Genomic DNA, 22,388 nt, shown 5'->3' on the forward strand with positions numbered 1-22,388 from the left:
GGTTAAATGGGCGAGGGGTATTAAGCAGGGTACTTGTGATGAGAACTGGGTGTTGTCAGTGATGAATCACTAGATTCTACATCTGAAACTAATGTTACACTGTATGTTAACTAATTGGAATTTAAATAAAAACTGGAAAAAATATCAATAGATAAAAAAAGAAGCATATGGAAGTAGCCAAATGCTTAACGCATTGAAACTATAATAACTCAATAAAACTACATTGTATATATATATTAAAAAAGGTAGCTGGTATCAATTGTATCATTTGAGATTTGTTAACTGATTCTGGCTAGTCTGTGAATTTTAACACAGTGATTGAAAAAATAAGGAACGTATTTGGTATCTGTAATGCACTTGGATGTTACATCAAGTCCAGGTTACATTCACCAATTCTTAAACTATATTGTTTTAATTGTTTTAACTCCAGATTTGAAAATTTGGAATCCTGAGAAATATTTTTTCTATGACTCTGAAAAAGAAATTCAAGTTGCATTTTTTACCCCTGAGGATAAAGTAAATATATCATGATTATTTTCTTAATTGAGTTTCATTTGTGTGATTGACTTTAATAAAAATTTTATAACTTAATTCAATTTATTAAAGGAGGATGGATTAAATATTTTGAAATATGCTGTCTTTTAAACCATTTCTTGAGTTTTTAAATAAAAGTTTTAAAAGTATAAACAATACATAATCTCTGTGTGTATGTCCTCCTGCCCCCTCATCTCATAAGCCCCTCTTCCCTTGTTCCCTTTTGTAAACATGAGTTGCTTATGGCTTGTGTACTGAAAATGCTGCCAGGAAGTAGGGTGAGCAAGAGTTCTTTTCCCATGACCCTCACTCTAATGTTGTTCCAAGGGTTCCCTACTTGGAAATGCCTTGATAACCACATTCATTCCTGACATACCCCACCCCCAACACACACAAAACTACTGAGTGCCATCTGACCCCTAATCCAGCTGCAGCTTTTTAAAACACTAGTGGTGAAGTCTTTTACCTAGAGCAGTGAATATCTGAGAAGATTTTGTTTGTGATGTGTTGCATGTTTGTCTAGAAAAATAAAGATTCAATTACTTGAGATTGTTCTGCAAGCTAAAAGTTGATTAGTGTGTGTTTTTGTTTTTCTCTTGTTTCAGACTCATTAAAGTTAGTGTGTGTGTTCATCCTTTTTGTATAATTTCTTGAATCTTTTCTGCTGAGGTGAAATCTAAAATGTTAAAGCATACTTTAGATGCTGTTGTCCTATAACTTTTATCATGCATATAAGTTTTTTTAAAGACTAGGTTAGGCTGATAAGCATCCCTGATTCTTACATGATGTACTCGATTTCTTCCTTTGGAATAGAGGGGACACAAGCATATTTATTGAATAAATTCTAGGGCTCTGAATTTCTCTAATCTTCCTACCAACACTGAACTAAGCAGTAGTATTCTTTCATGTTTAGAAAATGAGACTGCGAGGGAGAGATTAAGTGGGTTTGCTCAAGGTAAAAAAAAGGTAGTTAATCATAGAAGTAGGACTTAAATTGTCTGATACCAAAATGTTATTATTTATTATTTGATAATATCACTTAAGCTGAGAGCGCAGTCTAGGAGTTTTATGTTGTAGGGGCAAGAGAATGGAGAATGGAGAGGAAAAATGTCTAGAAGGCAGAGGTTTATATGAAAAGGGTTTGAAAATGAAGAAGGCTGGGAGCAGAAAGTGTAAAATAAACGCTTGGCCAGGTAAACTACTGGTCACTGCTGTGGTCCAGTGTCAGACTGCTGCTCCAGGCAAGATTCTGTGACCGCTATAGTTTGACAGAGGGTTGGTTTGGAACTTTACCTACTGGATTATTTAAAAATATCTGTGTAGAATAAAGGGGGTACTTGTGGTTATACTGTATTTTCCCTGTCCTAAGGAGAAAAATTTGATGGGGTTATGTATAAAGCATAGTTATTCCTGGAGCAAGGGCATGGGTTTTCATTCCAATCCCATGATGGGCTTGTGTGGAAAAGGAGACAGATTTATTTGACACACTGCAAAGCCACTTTGCAGAGTACATGTTATAAGAGAGAGAAAAAGGAGCCTTGCTCTTATATATTGTGCTGAGATGCCTCTTCAAAGGCCATGACACGTGAAGGTTAAGTGTGTGGGATAAATGGAACTCCATTTGCAGGCTTTTTCCTGTTAGGGCATGTCCACCATGTAACTGATCTTTATATATCCCTGGAATTCTTTCTGCAGGCCCTAGCCTAGACTGAAGAACCTTGAAGGCCTTAGTTTCCTTGTCTTGTTTCTGGTACTAGGAATCTGAATTATGGCACACCACTTAACTGCTTCAAGGCTAAATGGAAGTGTTTGAAAAGGACCCCTGTTACTGACATGCTGCCAGGCAAGCAAATTTCTCTGGGTGAAGACTTTTTACTCATGGTGTTCCACTGTGAAAGTAGACATTAATTTTGGTAAAGTAATTTAGTGTGTGAAGTACTTATTTTAATCCAAAAATTGTTTTTTTATTCTTAAGTTGAGCACAAGCATCATTTTGTGTTTGTACCGATGACTGCAGTGTGCTATTCGGGCACACCCAGTCTTAGAGAGAAATCCACAGTGGTCAGCTTTAAACTGAGACTTCTATTTTTCTTTTCTTTTCTTTCTTTTTTTTTTTTTTAGATGTGAAAAAAACAAAACAAAACTTCAGAGGAAATATTGGTGATCTCTATAGGGAACAAAAAGGGAAGGGCAGCTGTTCTGAACAAACCTTTGTAATTTTCTTCCGCTCAGTTAGCTCCTACTCACACTTACAGTAAATTAATGCCAGTGGACCTGGTATGGTAACCCTTGGCTTCTGACTTTCTGTCCAGTTATTTGTGATAATCCAAAGTCTGCATATTTTGAAGTCCCATGAGGCACAAATGTTTGTTATGTTAGGTAAGCATTTTAATCCAAAATTTTTGAGTTAATTCCCTTTAGAATTACTTATAACCACATGATAAAAGAGTACAAGTTAAATTTCAAATGGTCAATTTGGGACACTTTGAAGACTTTATCATCAAATTATGATTTCTGGTACATTAACCATAGTAGTTACATCTATATGTATAAATACAGGTCTTTACTAGTCATTGTGAACAAGAGCACTAGTAGGTTGTGGAGAAACATTAAATAACTCTTCATCAACTTGGAATTGAATCTAGAAATCAGACATGTTTAAGATCTTTAGTGGGGAAAGAAAGAACTAAATAAAAGGTCTTTCAAGAAACAGATGCTAATTTTGATTTTAAAAAGGTGCACTCTATTGAGGATGGCCTCATTTCATTTGAGAAACCAGCTGGTGCTTTAAGGAACTTTGAGTTCAGGCTGTTTCTTTCTTTCTTTCTTTCTTTCTTTTTTTTTTAACCATACAGTGTTTTATTAGTTTCAGATGTACACTGCAGTGATATAACACTTCTGTACATCAGCCAGTGCTCATCACAATAAATGCACTCCTTTAATCCCCATCACTTATATCACTCAGTCCCCTGCCCACCTTCCCTCTGGTTAGCCATCAGTTTCTTCCCTATAATTAAAAGTCTGTTTCTTAATTTGTCTTTCTTTCTCTCTCTCTTTTTCTGCTTTGCTCATTTGTTTTCTTCCTTAAATTCCACATGTGAATGAAATCATATGGTATTTGTCTTTCTCTGACTGATTTCACTTAACATGATACTGTGTAGTTCCATCCATATCATTACACATGGAGACCCTGTCTATCTTTATGTTGATCCTTCACTAGCTCTCTTCTCCCTGGCATAGTTCCAACTCTGTACTTGTAGGAAATAAACTGTGAAAACATTTGTCTTAGATTACTCGATTCAGCTTAGCTCTAAAGAAGATTGTTTACCAGTAGAATGCAAAATTGGGAAATGTTTCTTTTCAGATGTATTAAAAGGTGTTACCATTTCTGTTGGTGATGTTTTAGTTTTAGTATATTACTTTCAATACATTCCTACAACATTGTTATTAAATTGGGAGGAGAGGAAACATATACCCAGTTCTAAACACCTACACCTCTTTTCTTGTATGACTAATCAATTTATAATTCCATCCTGACATCATAAAGCCAAAATTTCTTTAGAGTATTTTTCATTTACTTTATTTCATAATATTCCATAACATACTTGTTTTTATATAAAAACTGTAATAAAAAGTACAGTGCTTATCCTATGTTGCTCCTGTTTTAAGAAGACTGTTATTAAAGGATCTTACTATATCCTTTTAGACTCATTCATCTATTTATGCAAAACTAAGTGCCTTTTATGTATCATGTCCAGATCTGTTCATTAAACAGTAAACAAAATAGACAAATATGTATTGAGATTATATTGTAATTGGAGGAGATAAATTAATGCCTACATATGTCAAAAGTCAGATAGTAGTAAATGCTCCTGAGGAAAATAAATCCTGGGAGGTTATGTCTAAGACTGTGTGTATATGCATATGTTTGTTCTGTAGGTATGGCTATGCTTCTGAATAGTTTTCAGGAAAGGACTTACTGGGAAGGTCACATTTGAAGATCTGAAGAGAGTAAGGGAGTGAGACTACATTCAGATAATTAATGCACCAATTTCTTCCTGAGGGAAGAACACTTCATTTTCAGTAATGTTTCACTTTAGTGCTTTTAAACTAGTTGGCATACTGTTATCACTCATCTTTCACTACCTTTGAGTAATCTGGAGGTGATTCCAAATTTAGTGGTTTGCAAAGTTAACAAACATTCTTCAGATGTGCTTGATTGTGGTTAAAGAAAGTTCCATTTTCAGTGTCTTTAGTACTGCCAAGTAGTCTGACATTCTAAATTCACTCTTGTTATTACTTACGAAGTGTCTGGGTGATAGGGAGTAGGATCTTTGTAGACATTGTAGAAATTGCATAGTTAAGGAAGCTAATGATACCTTCTTATTGGCTAAATGAGCCTTATATGGGCAAGTTTTGATAAAAGGAACTACTTCGTTAATTTTTTCATCTCTTGTATCATAACATTATCAATAAAAAGTTCTTACATGTGTACCTACTTTAGAATTTGCTGTATTTGTAACTGACACTGGGTTAAAATTTACCCTTAAGAAAAGGATTTCTCCACAGATAGTGCAAATCCATAACACGAGGATTTGTTTGCAGGATAATAGGGTATCTAGAAAAAATATATTTTAAGTCCTTTAGAAACCTGTTTACAGGGACGCCTGGGTGGCTCAGTGGGTTAAGCCGCTGCCTTCGGCTCAGGTCATGGTCCCAGGGTCCTGGGATCAAGCCCCGCATCGGGCTCTCTGCTCAGCAGGGAGCCTGCTTCCTTCTCTCTCTCTCTCTGCCTGCCTCTCTGCCTGCTTGTGATCTCTCTGTCAAATAAATAAATAAAATCTTAAAAAAAAAAAAAAAGAAACCTGTTTACATGAGTGAAATGCTGATTATTTATCAGTTTTACTACTCAACAAAGCTAAAACCCAAGGACCTCTACTTGGTCAATATTTCTTTATTACCTTGGTTTGAGGTGATGTGACTAAAGATATACAAAAATTTAATTTCATTGTAATCAAATAATTTAGATGGTAAGTTAGCCTGATATTTATTGTAATTGTTAATAATGTTGCTATTACAGCAGATAATAGTCACTCACAGGTATGATTTCTAGGGATTCTCAGAGTAGTCTGTATATACCCATTACTACTGTGATGTAATTTAAAGTATTACATCAAATAGCTGAAGACAGTGCTTACTCCTGCCCCACCCCTCCCACAGACCTGTGGCAACTGCTGCACAAACTTCATTTGTTCTAAAAGTTACTGACCTTGAATCACAGTGGTTTGGCTTCCTACACTGCATAACACTGGAACTGAATGCGAATCTTAAGTTATAGAGAATTTTCTATATTTCAGAAATGTGGTACAATTAGTAATATTAACTTCATTTCTTAGTTATATAACTTTTAAGAATTTTCATCCTGAAAATAGAGTTTGTTATCTGGAGAGCCCTTGTTAAAATGTTGCACACAATCCCACTGTTCCAGTATTTCTAGGAATATCAGGTGGCTCACACACCTACCTGCTGGTAGCCCCTTCAGCTCTTATGTTAGACATGGAGCCTCTGTCAGAAACAAGCCCAAGGAACTGGGTGGCATGGCTTCAGGCCCTTTAAATGACCAAGGAATGAGAAGTTAACTAGCTAGAGAGAATGGTTTTATTTCCCCCTCTCATAGTGGTTAGGGACAACACTGATTGAATATATCTAAAACAGACTGTTCACGGCTTATGTTTCTGTGGTATTTAGAGATAGGAGAAGGCAACTGAAGTAGTGCCCTATGTGCTATTTCCTTTGTTAGACTACTAGATTCTTCAGATTAGGGATAATGCTTTTCTTGACAGTTCAAAAGCTCTGAAAGATGCCATTGTTCAATGTGACTGAGCAAAGTATAAAATATAAAGATACATGGTGACTCATGGAGTCAACGTTGTACAGTTTTTATATTTTAATATCTTTAAAATTGAGTAGGGGCTTACAATTTAGCCGCTTTCTCTCTCTCTCTCTCTCTTTTTTTTTTTTGTAACAATTTAGCATTTTAGGATATATAAACTGTGCTATATAAAAATCACCTTAAATTTTAGTACATGGCTGAGGAACAGATACTGGTAAGTTTTAAAGCAAGAAGACAAAAATAACAGGTCAAAGGAGCTGAAAATCACATATATATTTAATTTTTTTAATTGAATGGTGACCTAATCATGGACTGGCTGTGTGCTGCCTAATAAAAACCTGGCATAAATCATGTGTGTTATTTGTGTAAAAAGTCCCTTTTACTTGCAGCAATAAAATAATTAGAGACAATGTGCCTTCCAGAGTGTGGGAAGCTATAAAGCCAGATGTAGCTGCACAAGTTGACACAGTTGGAATTCCTCAGTTCTGGTTGCTAAATAAGTCTTAGCAATTCAGAATCACAGCAGGCAGTTGCTGACTGTACAGATCATTGACGTGTGTACATGTTGGTAACTCAAACAGCATGGCATTTATGTGAATGAGCTTTCCTTTGAAATAAAGGATTTGAGATTCATCTTTATGCTTTCTGATGAATGTAATCAATCACACCAAAATAGAATAATACTTTAAATATGATGTGTATGTTCCTTGAAGACACTTAGGCATTTTTATAAATGACCATTCCATGTAAATATACAGTACACCAGCAGTTAAAATGGTTACATGATGGAGATATATGGTATGAGAATGAGGGATTTTTTTAAGTGAGAAAACAAAAAAAGGAAAATTGTAAATGATCCTATTTAAAAATAAATTGTTTTACTGAGTTAAGCCTTGTATGGTAGAATTGTAAGTGTAAAAGGAATATTTATTTAAGGTGGAATAGAAAGAAGTTTGACCTGGACACAGCAGATTAAGATTCCAGGTCTAATTCTATTGCTTGAATAAGTCACTTAACCTGGGGCCTGAGTTTCCTCATCTGTAAAATGGAGATAATTACTCAGTTTGTTTCCCCAGTAGAGTTCTAGTGAGATAAAGGGGTATAGTTACGATTTGAAAAATCTCATCATATGTATTGAAGGTAGTGAATGGCTGTAGTTAATAAATATATTAAGAGCAGAATACTTGGAATTTAGAACAAAGCAATAATAAAATAGTGTGTCGCATCAAAATTGTCTCTTGTGATACCTTAAAGAAGGGTAAGTGGGGGATTGGCTATAAAGGTATATGATGGGATCTACAATGTTAAAATATAGTTTTCTTGAAATAGTCTGAAAAATAATAACTTAGTGTTTCAAAATGAGGTAGGATAGCAGAAAAATGGTCTGTAAATATGTAGGATAACAAGTCTATTGAAAGCAACTTACAAAAACGTGTGCATGGAGAATAATGATCTTTGTGCCTTTAATTCTGTGGCACCCCGAACTCCACCCTGTTTTACAGAGTTGTTCTTTTCTGTTTCTTTTTGGAACAACCAGGCATGATGCTGGCATACTTCCACATCTTGTATAAGACAGGGGCTTATGTATTTGCCTTTCAATTACTATTTGTAATCAAGTATTTCCAATCTTTAAGAGGATGTTAGTCATATGAAAAAATTCTTTTCCCATAACCATATCGTTCATGTATAGCCATGATATTACACAATATTGTACACTTTTGTTTGGCCAAAGAAAATCAATAAAAACACAGTAGTGAAAAACTCAAATATGCTGTCACAAACATAGCCAGCCATTTAAGCTATGCACAGTTTCTGAACTTGTCATTCCATTTCACTTTCCTTAGAAAATTTTTGAAGGTTCTCTACATTAGTTTATTTCTTGCTTGGTTAAAAAGATTTCATTATTCAGTCCAGGAATTTTTTTTTTTTAAGAATGCTGAAATGTGCAGGAATCTATTAACTATTGAGACAATACTTTTAAGTTTTAATAATCTGTCATTGAGGGAATATGAGTGTTTTTATAACTTTTATTAATGTATATGGTGTTAAGCAGCTGGTGGGAATATGCACTTAGGTAAATGGTAAATTTGCCTTTTCGGATAGAAACAATTTGACTATAATGATGTTTGCTATCATTTTAGTATTTCCTTGGGTCAGCAGGTACTTTAGCTACATTAAACTTGCTGCCAACATATAATAGTGAGTTATCTTAAATCCCGAGAGGTGAGCTTAATGTAGGTTTAGTAATCAAGAGCCAACTGTAACATAATATTCTAGTCAGTTGTTTCCTTCTTAAAAATTACCTATCATAATTATACCTACTATTATCAAGCTCCTACTGTGTGCTATGCTGAGACATTTACATGCATGATTTCATTTGGTTACTATAACAATGAAATGAGTATATTATTAAACTCATGTCACAGATAAGTAAATTGAAACTTGAAGAGTGTAAGTAACCATTCCACAAAGCAAAACTGAAAGTTTAACTAGGAGGCTTCCTGACATCAAAATCCTTGTTCTTAATTTTTTAATGGAACTTCTTTGTATTAGAAGACGATATAGGAGATAAAAATCTACACTAGCTTTCTCTCTAATGATTTAAGTTTGTGGAACTCTTAATTTTTTTTTTTTTTTTTTTGACTGAATGTTCTCCTCATCAACCTTGATTAGACTACCAGAATAATTTTTTAAGAGTCAGATTTCTTCTAAGGCAATGGTGAGATTTTAGGTTAGCACCTAAGATCTGGGCTGCTGTTGTCAGTTTCCACTGCTTTGCATTTTGCCCAGCTTGCCTAAAGATCTTAAATGAAAGAACTTTCTAGCTATTCTCTGTGGCGCCTTAGATTTCATGTACTTGATTTCATGTCCAGATCATTAGGTATGTTGCTTTGCTGGGACTCTGGTTTTTCTCCATTCCTCCTAACATCTTTTATACCTAGAGGCAAGGCTGTAATTAAGTCATTTCTTATTTGGAATTAATTTTTGCCGGTTCTGGATAAGTTTACCTTTCCTAAATAATCTGAATTCCTGCATTCTGTTGGTTTATTGTCAGCTTCCTCTGCTGGATGCAGTAAGGATTAGAGAGGTTCTCTGCCCTCTACAGGCTTACCATTTGGTGAGGGTTATGGGAGTTAGACACAAATATGTATAATGATAGAATGCAAAATTGTGTGGTATGTCAATAGACATCAAAAAGGAGGTATATTATAGTAATGTAGTACTTCTCAAAGTTTTCTATTAGAGGAGGGGAAAGCATACCCTCAGTCTGAGGACATGGCCCAAACTGGCTTGCTTTGATGGAAGTAAAATGGTGTAAGTTAAATTCTTTGATTCTTGCATAATTCTTGCATGATTCTTGTGTAAAAAGCACAGTATATGCTTTTTTAAAAATGTGAAACAGGATAAAACTATTTAACTTACATTTTCCCAGTTTTCTAATAAAAGTTACAGCACCGGGAAGCTTTGTGAAGTCTTAACATGCTACCGTGTATGATAGGTATGTCAGTATTTGGTATCAGTAAGCCGGCAGATGTGTTGCTCTGGTTGGATTATTTCAGGTGGATTTTAGATTAATTTAGAAAGGCAGGTTTTAAAGGTGCTTTAGAAGGACTGGAAGAAGCTACATGCTGTGTTCTCAAGTATAGCCAACTGCTCTTTAGAGGTGTGATGAAGCCTCACAGTGGAGCTGTGAGTACTTCTTTATTTGAAGACATTTGAAGGTCTTAACAGAAAGCAAAGGGGTTTTTCTTTAGCACGGGGACTGACTTCATCCATGTTGAGAGAGTTCAAGTTCAGAGTCATTTGGCAGGCATAAAGAGGAGGCAGAGAAGTTTGAGAAAAAAAGATGCTCTGAAAAACCTACACGAAAAATGATATGCTTGAATTGCTTAGTAGGTAACAATTTAGTGTGGTGCTTTGAGAAGGAAATTTTACCCAGTCCCATCATGATTTAACCACAAAATGTATTTGGTATATGATACCAAGAAGGAGCTGATGGAAAAAGCAAGCTTTTTAAGAGTTAGTAAGAGGCTGCTACGTGGGGGTGCCTGGGTGGCTCACTGGGTTAAAGCCTCTGCCTTCAGCTCCAGTGGTGATCCCAGAGTCCTGGGATTGAGCCCCACATTGGGCTCTCTGCTCAGTGGGGAGCCTGCTTCCTCCTCTCTCTCTGTCTGCCTCTCTGCCTACTTGTGATCTCTGTCTGTCAAATAAATAAATAAAATCTTTAAAAAAGAAAAAAAAAAGAGGCTGCTACGTGGCATGAAAGTTAAAGTAACAGCAGATTCTCTTCCCTAGTCACTATCTTGGATAGGTAAGATACTTCAGGTAGCCAAAAGAAAAGTGGGCTGGAGGTGAGGGGAGAATAATAAAACACTTCCCATTGCTCAATCTGTTGATAAGACTGTAAGTTGTAGATGCCTGGCAAGTAGTATAAAATGAGTGATTGGACTAGGGAGAGGTCGTGGGTGGGAAAGTAGACCAGGAAGCCCACAAAAATGTGCCAGCCCATCCTGTATTGCTGGGAAGCTTAGGAAAGCTGCAAAGTTCCCATGTTGGGTAATTCCATGTTTTTTTTACTATAAAAAAAGGCAAGAGAGGTATTTTACTCAATTTTGCTTGAAAGTCCAGCATTCGGACTTAAAATCACCATGTAGGATTTGCCTGCATGTAACTATAAAGCACTTTTTTAAAGAGAACAAGTATTGAGGTAGACAAGATGCCTTAAGACAAAACTTGCTGAAGGAGAGTGTGAGGAAGAGAAAACTCCAAGGCAGCAGAGGAAGGGAACTGAGGAAGGGAGAGAATCCTGAGAAGCTGCAGTGTGCTATTGTTTCCTTATCCCTCCTTTTTCAAGCTTTTATTCCCCAGGGTAGAAAGATGGGTGGTTTATTTCATTCTTTGAACTTTCTATTTTTAACTTCACTTCTAGCATCAGTGAAGTCTTTGTGGGTTTTCGTTTTTAATTTTTGTGGAATTTGCAGCATTATGGATAAAATCTGGCCAACTGTTGGTTCCTGTTTGTTTTTGGGTTGGAATCTTCTGAAACTACTTGCCAGACACATATCATTTATGAAATTACAAAGCGTTTTGTCTTAGAGGCCAGCACCACTATTTATTTTCACTGAAGCTGTCTTGAAGATAGTAATTTAATTCATAGACTAAATATGTTGTGCTTACAATGAAAATATTTTGTATTCTGCATTTGCCCTCTTAATAAATAGTGGTTTAATAGTTAACATTTGTTGAGAACCAGTATTTCAAGTTTGTTCTGTTCTGTACCAGATACTTTGCTAAGCCAGTTTCATGTAATATTCATGACAGTCTTGCAAGGGTTTACTATCTTTCTTTTGTACATATGGAACTTGAAGTTCGGAGAGGTAAGTGCTTGCTCTAAGACATATTGCAGTAGGTGGAGGTCCCTGGATTGGTGACTATGTCTGTTAGACTCTTGTACACACCTAATTCATGACACGAAAGGATGAAGGACCTCTTCCCAGATCTGAGCATGTTCATCACATAATGACTTTAGTTTATCACTGAAAACAGATGCTTTGACTTACACTGCCTGCCACAAGGGTGCACACGTCCAAAACAGGATGCAGAGGTAAGACCCTGAATACGCATCTGGTATAGAAATATATGAGGCCATTTAAAGCTGGGCCAACTTGACAGTGCCAAAACAATGTTGTTCCATCCTTAAACACAGCAGGTAAATTTAGTGGCCTAGAGTAGTCTGCTCTTTTTGTGTTTCTAGAGGGATGAAGAACAACATTAGTGCCCCATTGCCCTTTGGTGATTTTTGTTTCCAGTGACCTCCTGGGAATGTGGCTATTGCTCCGTGGCAGCATTTCTCAAGGCCCACAAGGGAAGATCCTTGATCCCTTTACTGCAAGTCACTCAATTTCACTTTAGCTCAACATACATGTATTGAGTGATTACAATTACTAAGCTTAGTCCTGAGCCTTCTTTATGAAGACTTTTCTTTAATTGTTAATATTGGACAACCAGTATTTTCTACCCATTTATGTGTAAACTGGAAAATAACAAAGTGGGCAAATAAGAGCCATAGAAATGATTTTTATTGACAAGGTCTCATTGTCTTTTTAAATACTTTCCCACACTTAGTATTCTTTTCCTTTGACTTTTCTCCATCGAGCAGTCTGATATTTGCAGTTCTTTGAAAGACACTAAAAACATAACTGCAGGTATTAAAAACCCATGCTTATCTGATAATTCTTTGAGCACATTCTCTGTGTAATGTTCAGGATGATTTTTAGGAAATAAAGGCTTCCAGTTATACTCCTGTTTGTTCCCAGTACCATAAGCTTTTCTGCAATTGCTCTATAGGGGATTTTTTTTTTTTTTTCAAGAGACTGGGAATGGGAGAGGGGCAGATGGGGAAGGAGAAAGAGAGAGAATCTTAAGCAAGCTCCATGCCTAGTGTGGAGCCCAACACGGGACTCAATCTCACAACCCTGAGATCGTGACCTGAGCCGAAATCAAGAGTCTGATGCTTAACCAGCTGAGCTACGCATGCACCCCTGCAGTGGATTCTTATATGAACAGATTGGTGTATACTTCTTTCTGGTCCCTCTGGTCTCTTTTGTGTCTGCTTTCTATTGGGTATTAAGGGCAAAATGAGATGAAGAATATATACCAACCTTCAAGAAGCTTAACACCTAGAATATTACTCAGTTATCTTATAACATTAGAAAGTATGGGAATGATGTGAATTTCCTTTGGTTTTTAGTCTAGCATGGTGTTTCATAATGACCATCTAATGTATGTTTGCTGCTAGTTTATTCCATGCTAATAAACATACCTATCTCTAATATAGAATTCAATACATGGAATCTTACTATCTTAGAATTTATATAACAGGTAATGGGTTAGTGAGATGTTGTTAAAGGGGACACCCTCCCTGATTTTAATTCTTGTTAGTCATTGGGAATCAGCTGTGGGATGCAGCAGAAAGAATCCCAAATTTGGGGAGCAGAAGACCTGTCCAGATTTGTATCCAACTATTAGACTTTGGGCAGATTATGTTATTACTTAAATTTTTAGAGCATCAGCCCTCATAGCTTTGTGTGAGAATTAAGAAAAAAATATGTAAGAACTTCGAAATAGTAAAGTTATCAACACTATTGCTATCATTATTATGAATGTACATCAAATCTTCTTGTCAATAGTAAAACATTTTTTATTTATTACCATTTTTGGAAAATTGACAATCCATGTTTTACTAGTGGTTGAAAAGCGACATTAGGGGATTGCAAGAGTGGGAAGAAAGGAAGATGAAAGGCATCTGGAACGTTGGAGTATTTACTCACCTTACAGAAATTTGTGCTTTCAAAAATTGAGCTTTTGTATGTAAGAAATGGTGTTGAATGCTCAGATAGTATTCACAGATGGTAAAACTTCCTCCCTTTATTACACTATTAGAATAGGGTAGATAGACGAGGTTTATTGATAACAGGGTAAACGGTAAACTAGAGAAAGCACAGCAAGTGAGTCACAACGTACAGTGGAAAGTGTAAAAGAGGAGATAATGCCAAATGGGAAGGAATCAGGAAGGGCTTTTTGAAGGAAATGGAAGCTTCAGAGATATATTGAAAGAGACCATGGAGAAAAGTGTTATCTCTAGAAGGTGGAATAATAATATAAACATAGGTACAAGAGACTGGATGTTTGTGTCTAATATAGATCAGTACCCCAATGTGGTATGAATCTTGATAGGTGAGGCTGGATATGTAGGTAGAAATGCCTTTTAGAAGATTCTGTACATTTTGTTAACTTGGCCATGATTGGTGTGTTGTCATGTCTTTTAAGTCCTGTTTTCACTGATTATTCTGAGAAGCCTTCCCCTATGCACTCAAGCCTTTATGTGCAGAGCAGTGTGGCAATGTGGTTAAGTGAAGATTCTGGGTTGAAAATCTGGCTCTGTTGTTTACCAGCTTGTACAAACTTGGGGAAGCCACTTAACCTGCATGTGCCTTGGTTTCTTCATCTGTAAAATGAGAGTGATGATACCTGATTTTTGCGACTATTGTGAGAATTAATGGTTTAATTTACATTAAGTGCTTAGAAAAGTATCAGGTATATAGTAAGTTGTACCTGTAGTGATGATGTTGTTAATTTCTGTAAGAGACTTTATCATTTGACCTGTGGTAGGATTTATTTACATTCCTGATGCTCCTACTGGACTGTGCCCTTTTTGAGGAAAGGGTATATCTTGTTTTTACCTTTGTATTCTCATTGCTTTGTACTATCTGCCTTCTCCATGGTAGTGTAAAGATAATTTTACAACCCATACATCTGGGGTATATTGCTCCTTTAAGTCTTAAATCTAGTCTCAGAGCAACTGGGTTTCAGGAAGAACTGACTTGTACCAGTGGACTGGCTGGTTGTACTTGCTTTGACATAAATATAGCTCACTTCTGTAGGTAACATTATAAAAATAATTCCATTAACACTTCTAAAGTAAAAGGTAGCTCTTAATGTATAAGAGGAGTTATAATTATTTACTAAGTGTGTTTTATTTCTCTAATGAAATGAAGTTTTAGTGGTTCATTAGCATCATCTAATTATGGGTGCTACAGGTTAACTCTTTGATATAAAAACATTGTTGACTAATTAAAGCTCAGTGTAATTTCTTTCAACTAAATGTAAATATATGTGAGGACATCCTTGCTTAACTTGTAGGTTAGGCAAATGGAAAAGATGTGGTGTGGATGCTACTTGTGGCATCTTTACTGTATACAACCTTGGTTGCTGGTAAATGTTATTCCTCTACGTTCACCTTAGAATGTGGCCAGATGGTTCTGACTGGGATCTTTTCCTTGTTTGTTTTCCAGTTGTAACAGTTGGGTAGAAATAGGAGAAAGAGAAACCCTTGCCTAAACTAAAACTCTATGCTTGTCATAGTTTGTGTGCTTGATCTTTCTTTTTGTACTTAAGAGAAAATGTAGATTTTTATCATTATACATTTTGATACTTTAAAATTCAACAATAGAATTTTTAAAATTAGGTTTTAAATTCTATAGAGTCAGATGTGAATCAATTTTATTTTAAAGGTTTTTAAAAAATCTTTATTTTTTTGACACAGAGAGAGAGAGAGATCACAAGTAGGCAGAGGAGCAGGCGGGCGGGGGGGGGGAAGCATGCTCCCTGTTGAGCACAGAGCCCAATATGGGGCTCGATCCCAGGACCCTCAGATCATGACCTGAGCCGAAGGCAGAGGCTTTAACCCACTGAGCCACCCAGGCGCCCCTATTTTAAAGGTTTTAGAATCAGTACTTCGGCACCGTGCATCTGGCTATTGTTCAGAAGCTTTAGACAGTTAGGAAATAGTGTTTCATGTGATTTCAAGTCAGTTAAAGTTGTTGTGCTTTCTAGTTCAGAGGGAGATGAAGCCAAGATAAAGAGAGTGAGCTGAATTCCTCATTTTGAAGGTTGATCAATATTATTGGCAGAAGATATCGTAAGTTCTTCACTTTGATAATATTTTTGACCTTTTTATTACTTTGGTTTTTTAGAAAATGAGAACAAAAAAAAGGAAATTCAAGAACCCAGACACTTGAAGTTGAAAATAAGTCATATTTCAAATTTTTCATTATTTTTGGAATTATCATCTGAATTACTTGAGAACCAAGTTTTTAAAATGTAATCCTGTCTTATTATGCTTCCAAAAGGATTAGGGAGAGATAGTACTTTCTTCATTCCAGGATTGAAATAGACACCTATCTCTTACACAGAAATACTGAATAACCAGGTTGTCTTTGTCATGGCCTGATTGCAGTGCATCAAGAGAGAATTTGAAACTGCTATCAACAGATGGTTTTCTTGGGCATTTTCCAAGGTTATCTAAGGTCTAACCTTCATTAGGTCTAACCTTCTGCCATCTTCATTCCTGAAAAATAAATTTTTTTTTGCCTTTTCTAAGATGTTTAACATGGAAATAGCTAACAGCTTGTAAATGCTTAACTGTGTGCCAGACACTGTTCTAAGTTCTTCATCTGATTTAACTCATTTTCTTCTCACAGTAACCCTGAGAGACAGTTTCTGTTCCACTTAACAGATGAGGATACTAAGGTACAAAGAAGTTAAGGAACTTGCCCACAGTTAAGGCACTTATTGGTAGAGGCAGGAAGTTAGCCCCGGTATTAGGCTCTGCTATTAGAACTTACACTCTCAATCACTTGGCTATATTGACAAGAATAGCTTATAAAGTGGGCTTCTGTGTTCTTGTTTGGGAACAGGAATTATAGTGCATCCAATGTGATGTCTGTGAAAGGACAAAGCAGCTTACCTTTCTTTGTCAAGGAGCAAGGCCATGGGAAACCAGTATTTAGGAAGAAATGGTCGATTAGGGGATATTGTGTTCGAGTTCCCTAGGACAAGGCTTCCAGATAGCTCATTGTGTTTATTTGAGGGGAAACTCAGGAACTAGTAGTGAGGAGAGAAGAGAAGGAAGAATCTCTTAGAAAATCCCTAAGCATCCTGGTTCATCCATATACACTTTCTCCATCTCAGCTCTGCTGTAGGAATTGCATCTGTGCCTTCAACCCATTTTACCGTCAGCATTTGTATTGTACATAAAAAAATAGTGGGACATTAAAGGGAATGTGATTCCTGTCTCAGGGAGAGTACCCACGTACAACTTGACTTAAAATTATCCCAGGAGTCTACTTTCTTTGTCTTCTCATAGCATTTGATATAGGTGTTATGATTTCTTTTCCCATAGCCAGATTTCTCTACATGCGCACTGTCAGATAAATGCATACTTTTGCACAGTGCCCGTCTGTCTGGAAGGCGAGTCAACTTTCCCACCTTTGTAAGTTGGACTTGAATGATAATAACCGACGCCACATATTGAGTTGCCTCATATGTACCAGGCACATACTTTGTTTAATCTTTAGAACAACTCTGTGAGATCAGTATTAATTCTCTCTTGTCTAGATAAGAAAAATAGTTTTTGGGGAGGATGAGTGATTGTCCAATGGCTCAGAGGTAAATGGTGAGGTGTAGTCCTAACGAAGGCCTTTGTTTTCTAATTGACTAATAATTCATTAAGAAGGCTCTCTTTATCTTTCTTCCTGAAAGCCCAAGGGAAGGCCGTTCTTCCGGTGATAGAACTTTCTAAAGCTCTTAAATTGAAAGTACTTCTCAAACAGAATATGCACTGGCCCAAAGTTTTAGCTCCCTTGTGGGAAGAGGTGTAATCTCTGAGTAGCATCATCTTCCAGAGAATAATTTGTTTATTAAAAAAAAAAAAATCTCTTTTGTGTGTGTATTTTGATTTAAAAAAATAAAAAAACCTCTCTGAAGCTTGAGTCCTTTCACCTTCAAGAATTGTCTTTGTTCAGGGTGTTGGTGAGTTCTTTGGGTAACAATGGCACAAAAAAATGACGTTAATGTTTGAAGACCTATTCATTCACCAGTAGTACTTTGTTAGGTGTGTAGGGTTTCATGAATGGTGGGTTACCACAGTAAGTCCTGGGCTCATATCTAGGCCTGGGGCCAAACTGTTCTCTTAAAGAAAAAAGTATTCTGACACCAGTAAAAATGTTAAGGAGGACTTTATTCAAGACTGCTAAAGCTGTTGAGATTATAACAACTGGGGAGAGAGATCATACTCAACCGTGCATGCAACAAGAACAAGTCGGGATTTATAATCAAGGAGCATGTTTGGGGGCTGTTTAGGGAGATGTTGGATTGGAATGGAAAATTACTAGTAGGAGACATCAAAGGAAGGAGGATTCTTGGTGAAGGTAGGACAAGGACAAGGGTAGGGGATGAAGATTTTTGGTCTCATATCCCTGAGTGGAGAATTCTCTCTAAAATGACTTGGGGAAAAAAAAATGACTTGGCAAGAATCTTGCAAAAACTGAAGTATGTAGGGCCAGTGAGGACTGGGAGCCAAGGTAGAGGCCTAGTCAAGGTAAGGTCCAGAGGAGTCTGGCTAAACATTGTTGAGGAGAGCGTCTCCGTGGGTTCTATTGCTTGAATTAAATGCAAGAGTTCAGGTATTGGACTTAAACCCATGTGAGGTACCACTAACTGAAATTATAGAGTGAATTCCAGAAAAATATGTTTTGCTACTGACACAGAGTTGTGTGGAAAGGTTGGTATGGATGATCAGAGTAGTTATGAGAGGTGGGATGTTTAAAGCCTCTGTTATGCTGCATTGTCAGATTGATTTTTAATTTTACTTAAAAAAACTTATACAGTGTTTATTAAGTGTCAGACTTGGTTCTAAATCCCTTGCAAGTATTAATTTACTCAATCCTTAAAACAATTGTGTGAGGTGGTTATGCAGTTGTTATGCACTCTTTGCAGAAGAGGATACAAAGGGTTAAATAATTTAAAGAGGAGTTAAATAATTTGCAGGAGGTCACATAGCAAGAACTTGATGGGACTTGGATTTCCACCCAGGCAGCCTGGCTCCAGAGTGCATTCTTAATCACTCTGTTAGGCTGCATCCCAGGGATTTACTTCTCATTATTCTGGGCTTTTCTTTATTCTCTCCAGGAATAGAGAATTCTTCTGAATTTAGTCAGACTCTGGATTTTGTTCAGACTGATGCCAGGATTGAAGAATATTTAGCTTGGGATCCCCTATAATTCACAAGGTTATATGTAAACAGCCTTGTAGGTGGCCTTAGGAGATCAAAACACATTCCTTACCTGCTCTGTAGTCTGTACATTGGGGACCCTTTCTAATCAAAGAATGGCTGTTTCCCCTCCCTTTTTCCCTACTCCAGCAGCAACCTTAGTGGCATTCTTTTCTTTCTTTCTTTCTTTCTTTCTTTCTTCCCTTTTTTTCTTTTCTTTCTTTCTTTTTTTCATAAATACTCCATTTATGGGGACTGAATGGCAGTTATTCAATAAAGGCTTTGGGAATTGGTTTCCAGATAATACAAAACTGGCACCAAAACTTTCTTAAAGGGGCAAATTCCCTGGGAGCAGAGCAGAACCAGTTCCTAAAATATTTCTTTATTAGTCTTTTTAAAATCTGCTTAAATTTGTCAAGCTAGTATTTTAAAAGCTTCTGGTAAGTATGGTATTACAATGGAAATTAGAATGGAAATGAAAAATCTCATATTCCATGGTACTTCAACTTATGATTTTTTTGAACTTTTAATTACAGATCTGTCTATGGCAGTACAGAAATTTTCCCAGTCACTGCAAGATTTCCAATTTGAATGTATTGGTGATGCTGAAACAGATGATGAAATTAGTATCGGTGAGTACTACTGTTCTTTAATATTCTACATAATTTTAAAAGTCCTACTTCAGATATTGATTTCATTGAAGTCAAACAGATTCACATACCCAAACACTAAACACGTAAAATATTCTCATTTTGATGAAAGTGTAAGGGCAATTTTTGGTTGTTGTAGAGAAGAGTATTATAAATTGTCTAAAACTTGAAATGTTTTTTTTTCCATAAGGAAATTACTTATTAATTATTCTATAATTTACCTCAGCTCTTTAAGAAGAGGTGGATAGCGATGTTTGTCTCTGCCTCAAAGTGAATCATTCATTCAAATACATATTGGGCATCTACTATTAAATATTCAAGGTACTGGTTTTAAGAATTATTTTACTTTTTAAAAAATTTAATACTGATTTCTCTTGTAACATGAGTATTTGTTTATAAAGGAAAAATTCAGTCATGATGTTTTAAGCCAGTGTTATTATAGGATATAAAATATTACTGAGGATCAGGAGACTTGAGTCCTAATCCAACTTTGCCTTCATTATTCAGCAATCTGACCTTGGGGGGCATTCCCCTTCCTGATTCAGATGGTTTTATTTCCCATAAAGTGAAGAGGGTTGGGTTATGTGATCCCTGAAGTTTTATCTGTATCTGAATTGTTACTGTTTGATGATCAGATTCATGAAGTATTCCTTTTCCCCACATTTTAACAATTACTACTTAACAGTTTGTGGACAGTGGGTCCATTTGTAGGCTAAATTAGAGACATATCACATAATTAGAAGACTGCATAGAATATGTGTATTTTAAAGTATAATATGAAATAGAATATTACAGGTATTTAGAACAGTGACTCTCAAGGTTTAATGTATATATGAAGCAGCTGGAGATCTTACGAAATGCAGATTCTGATACAGAAAATCTCAGGCGGAGTGTGTGATTCTGCATTTCTAACAGACTTGTAGGTGATGTTGGCCGGGCTTGTCCATGGACCACACTTTGAGTAGTAAGGATTTGTAATTTCTGACATGCCCCTTTGCAATCACATTTCTCTTCTTCCTCTACCATTTCTGTTAGTTAGAGATGTATTCTTAAACAGTATATTTTTATTTTTGAGAACCTAAGTAATAAGCCCAAACCTAGCTGTGAAAGGCAAGGGCAGTGTTACTACCACCGAAGAAAGACCCCTGGAGAAGATAGGCTGACTGAGTTGGATGCATTGTGTCGCTTTAGCTTGCCTACATTCACAAAAGTACCTTCTGGATAAATCACTGGCAGAATTCAGAGTTCTTAGACAAGTTCTCCCTGCATTTAGGATTTTCATTATGCATACATCGATAGGGTCAAGGTGGTGCCTTTCAGAGGTCCTGTGGCAGGGGGTCACTTTATTTGGTTGCTCCTAAGAGTGTTAGTTACTAAGGGGAACAGAGAGGTAGCTGGCTGTTGAAATCAAAAGTGACTCCTCCTCTGTCAGTCCTCTGCTGTAGGGAGAAGGACTGCCACATGGTCCTCATGAGCATGACTTCTTTCTCTTTACAGGATGAATGAGAAAAGGCACCTTCAGTGACCATGCACCACTAGCACTTGGAACAATAGTTGTCATTTTTGTGTGCCACTTCTTGATATTTGTGTCCTAAATATCTACCCCCAACATAGGCTTATAACACACACCTGGCCAAAAAGCTTAGTTAATAATATTAGAATACTAACATGTTAGCGTTATTATTTAGAAAAAAAACACCCCACATACTTATAAAGGGTATTTATTTTCACTTAGTAATGTAAATGTAATTCCAAGAAGGCAGAGGCCAGATTCTTTTCTTTCTTTCTTTCTTCTTTTTTTTTTTTTTTTTTTAAAGAGAGATTATGCAAGAGTGCAGGAGTGGGGTTTGAGGGACAGCAGAGGGAGAAGAGAATTTTAAGCAGGCTCCACAGCCCAGCATGGAGCCCAGCCTGGAGCTCTGTCTTTGACCCTGTGAACATGACCTGAGCCAAAATTAATAGTTGATCACTGAACCAACTGAGCTACCCATGGGCCCCTATCTTTTCTTTTTAAAAACCATTTTAGCTTTATCACCTGACCTAGGGCCTGACTCATGGTAAATTGCTGAATAAATGACATAATTTTCCTTATAAAGTTTGATTTTTTTTTTACTTATGTGTATATTTTTCTGACAGAATTATATATATAAATTATATATATATTTGTATGTATATTTAATAATACATATAATTTGTTTTCTTTATGGCAAATACTCTGGGTTTTCATATATATTCTGATTTTTAATAATTTCATGACTTAAAATATTTCATCTGGTTCAGATACATAAACTTAAGAAATAAACTCTATGGAACATTCAGGTCAGTTCTGGTTGGTCTTGTTAAAAAGTACAATAAACATATGGGTACATATTTCTCTTAATTTCCTTTAAACTATTTACTTAAAATACCTTATTAAAGTCACATGTAACTAAAGAGGTGGGGTTTTTAAATATATGCTCTGCAGCCTTGCAGGTGGATGTTAGGTGATTTTCCTAGACTGTGGTGAATTTGATCTTAGTATGGATGTTGTGCCTCTTACAGATTAGATTTGAAAGGTGTTGATCAGTAGGTGAAGGTTTATTCTAGGCAATGGATACTGGATTAAATTCTAGTGTTTTGAGGGCTTTGAGGAGTTAGATCTTGGGGAACAGAAGATGAATGCTATGTAAGGATAGATGTAATGCTCCTTGATGCTTTT

At 36.3% G+C, this 22,388-nt stretch overlaps 1 protein-coding gene across 3 annotated transcripts in view; it reads left to right on the top strand.

Annotated features, from left to right (window-relative positions):
- ARHGAP42 (Rho GTPase activating protein 42) overlaps positions 1–22,388 on the top strand; it is a 279,033-nt gene that overhangs the window by 51,309 nt on the left and 205,336 nt on the right. For all 3 annotated transcript variants that reach the window (XR_001177542.2, XM_004780869.3, XM_013050169.2), the window contains exon 2: positions 19,577–19,672. Coding sequence is in view for 2 of the 3 variants with exons in the window: in XM_004780869.3 (XP_004780926.1) it covers positions 19,577–19,672 (96 nt within the window). In the remaining variant the exon portion in view is untranslated. The remainder of the gene's footprint in view (positions 1–19,576; positions 19,673–22,388) is intronic.

This window comes from Mustela putorius, unplaced genomic scaffold, assembly GCF_011764305.1.
Source record: "Mustela putorius furo isolate JIRA1106 unplaced genomic scaffold, ASM1176430v1.1 tig00000460_pilon_pilon_pilon, whole genome shotgun sequence".
Classification (NCBI taxonomy): domain Eukaryota; kingdom Metazoa; phylum Chordata; class Mammalia; order Carnivora; family Mustelidae; genus Mustela; species Mustela putorius.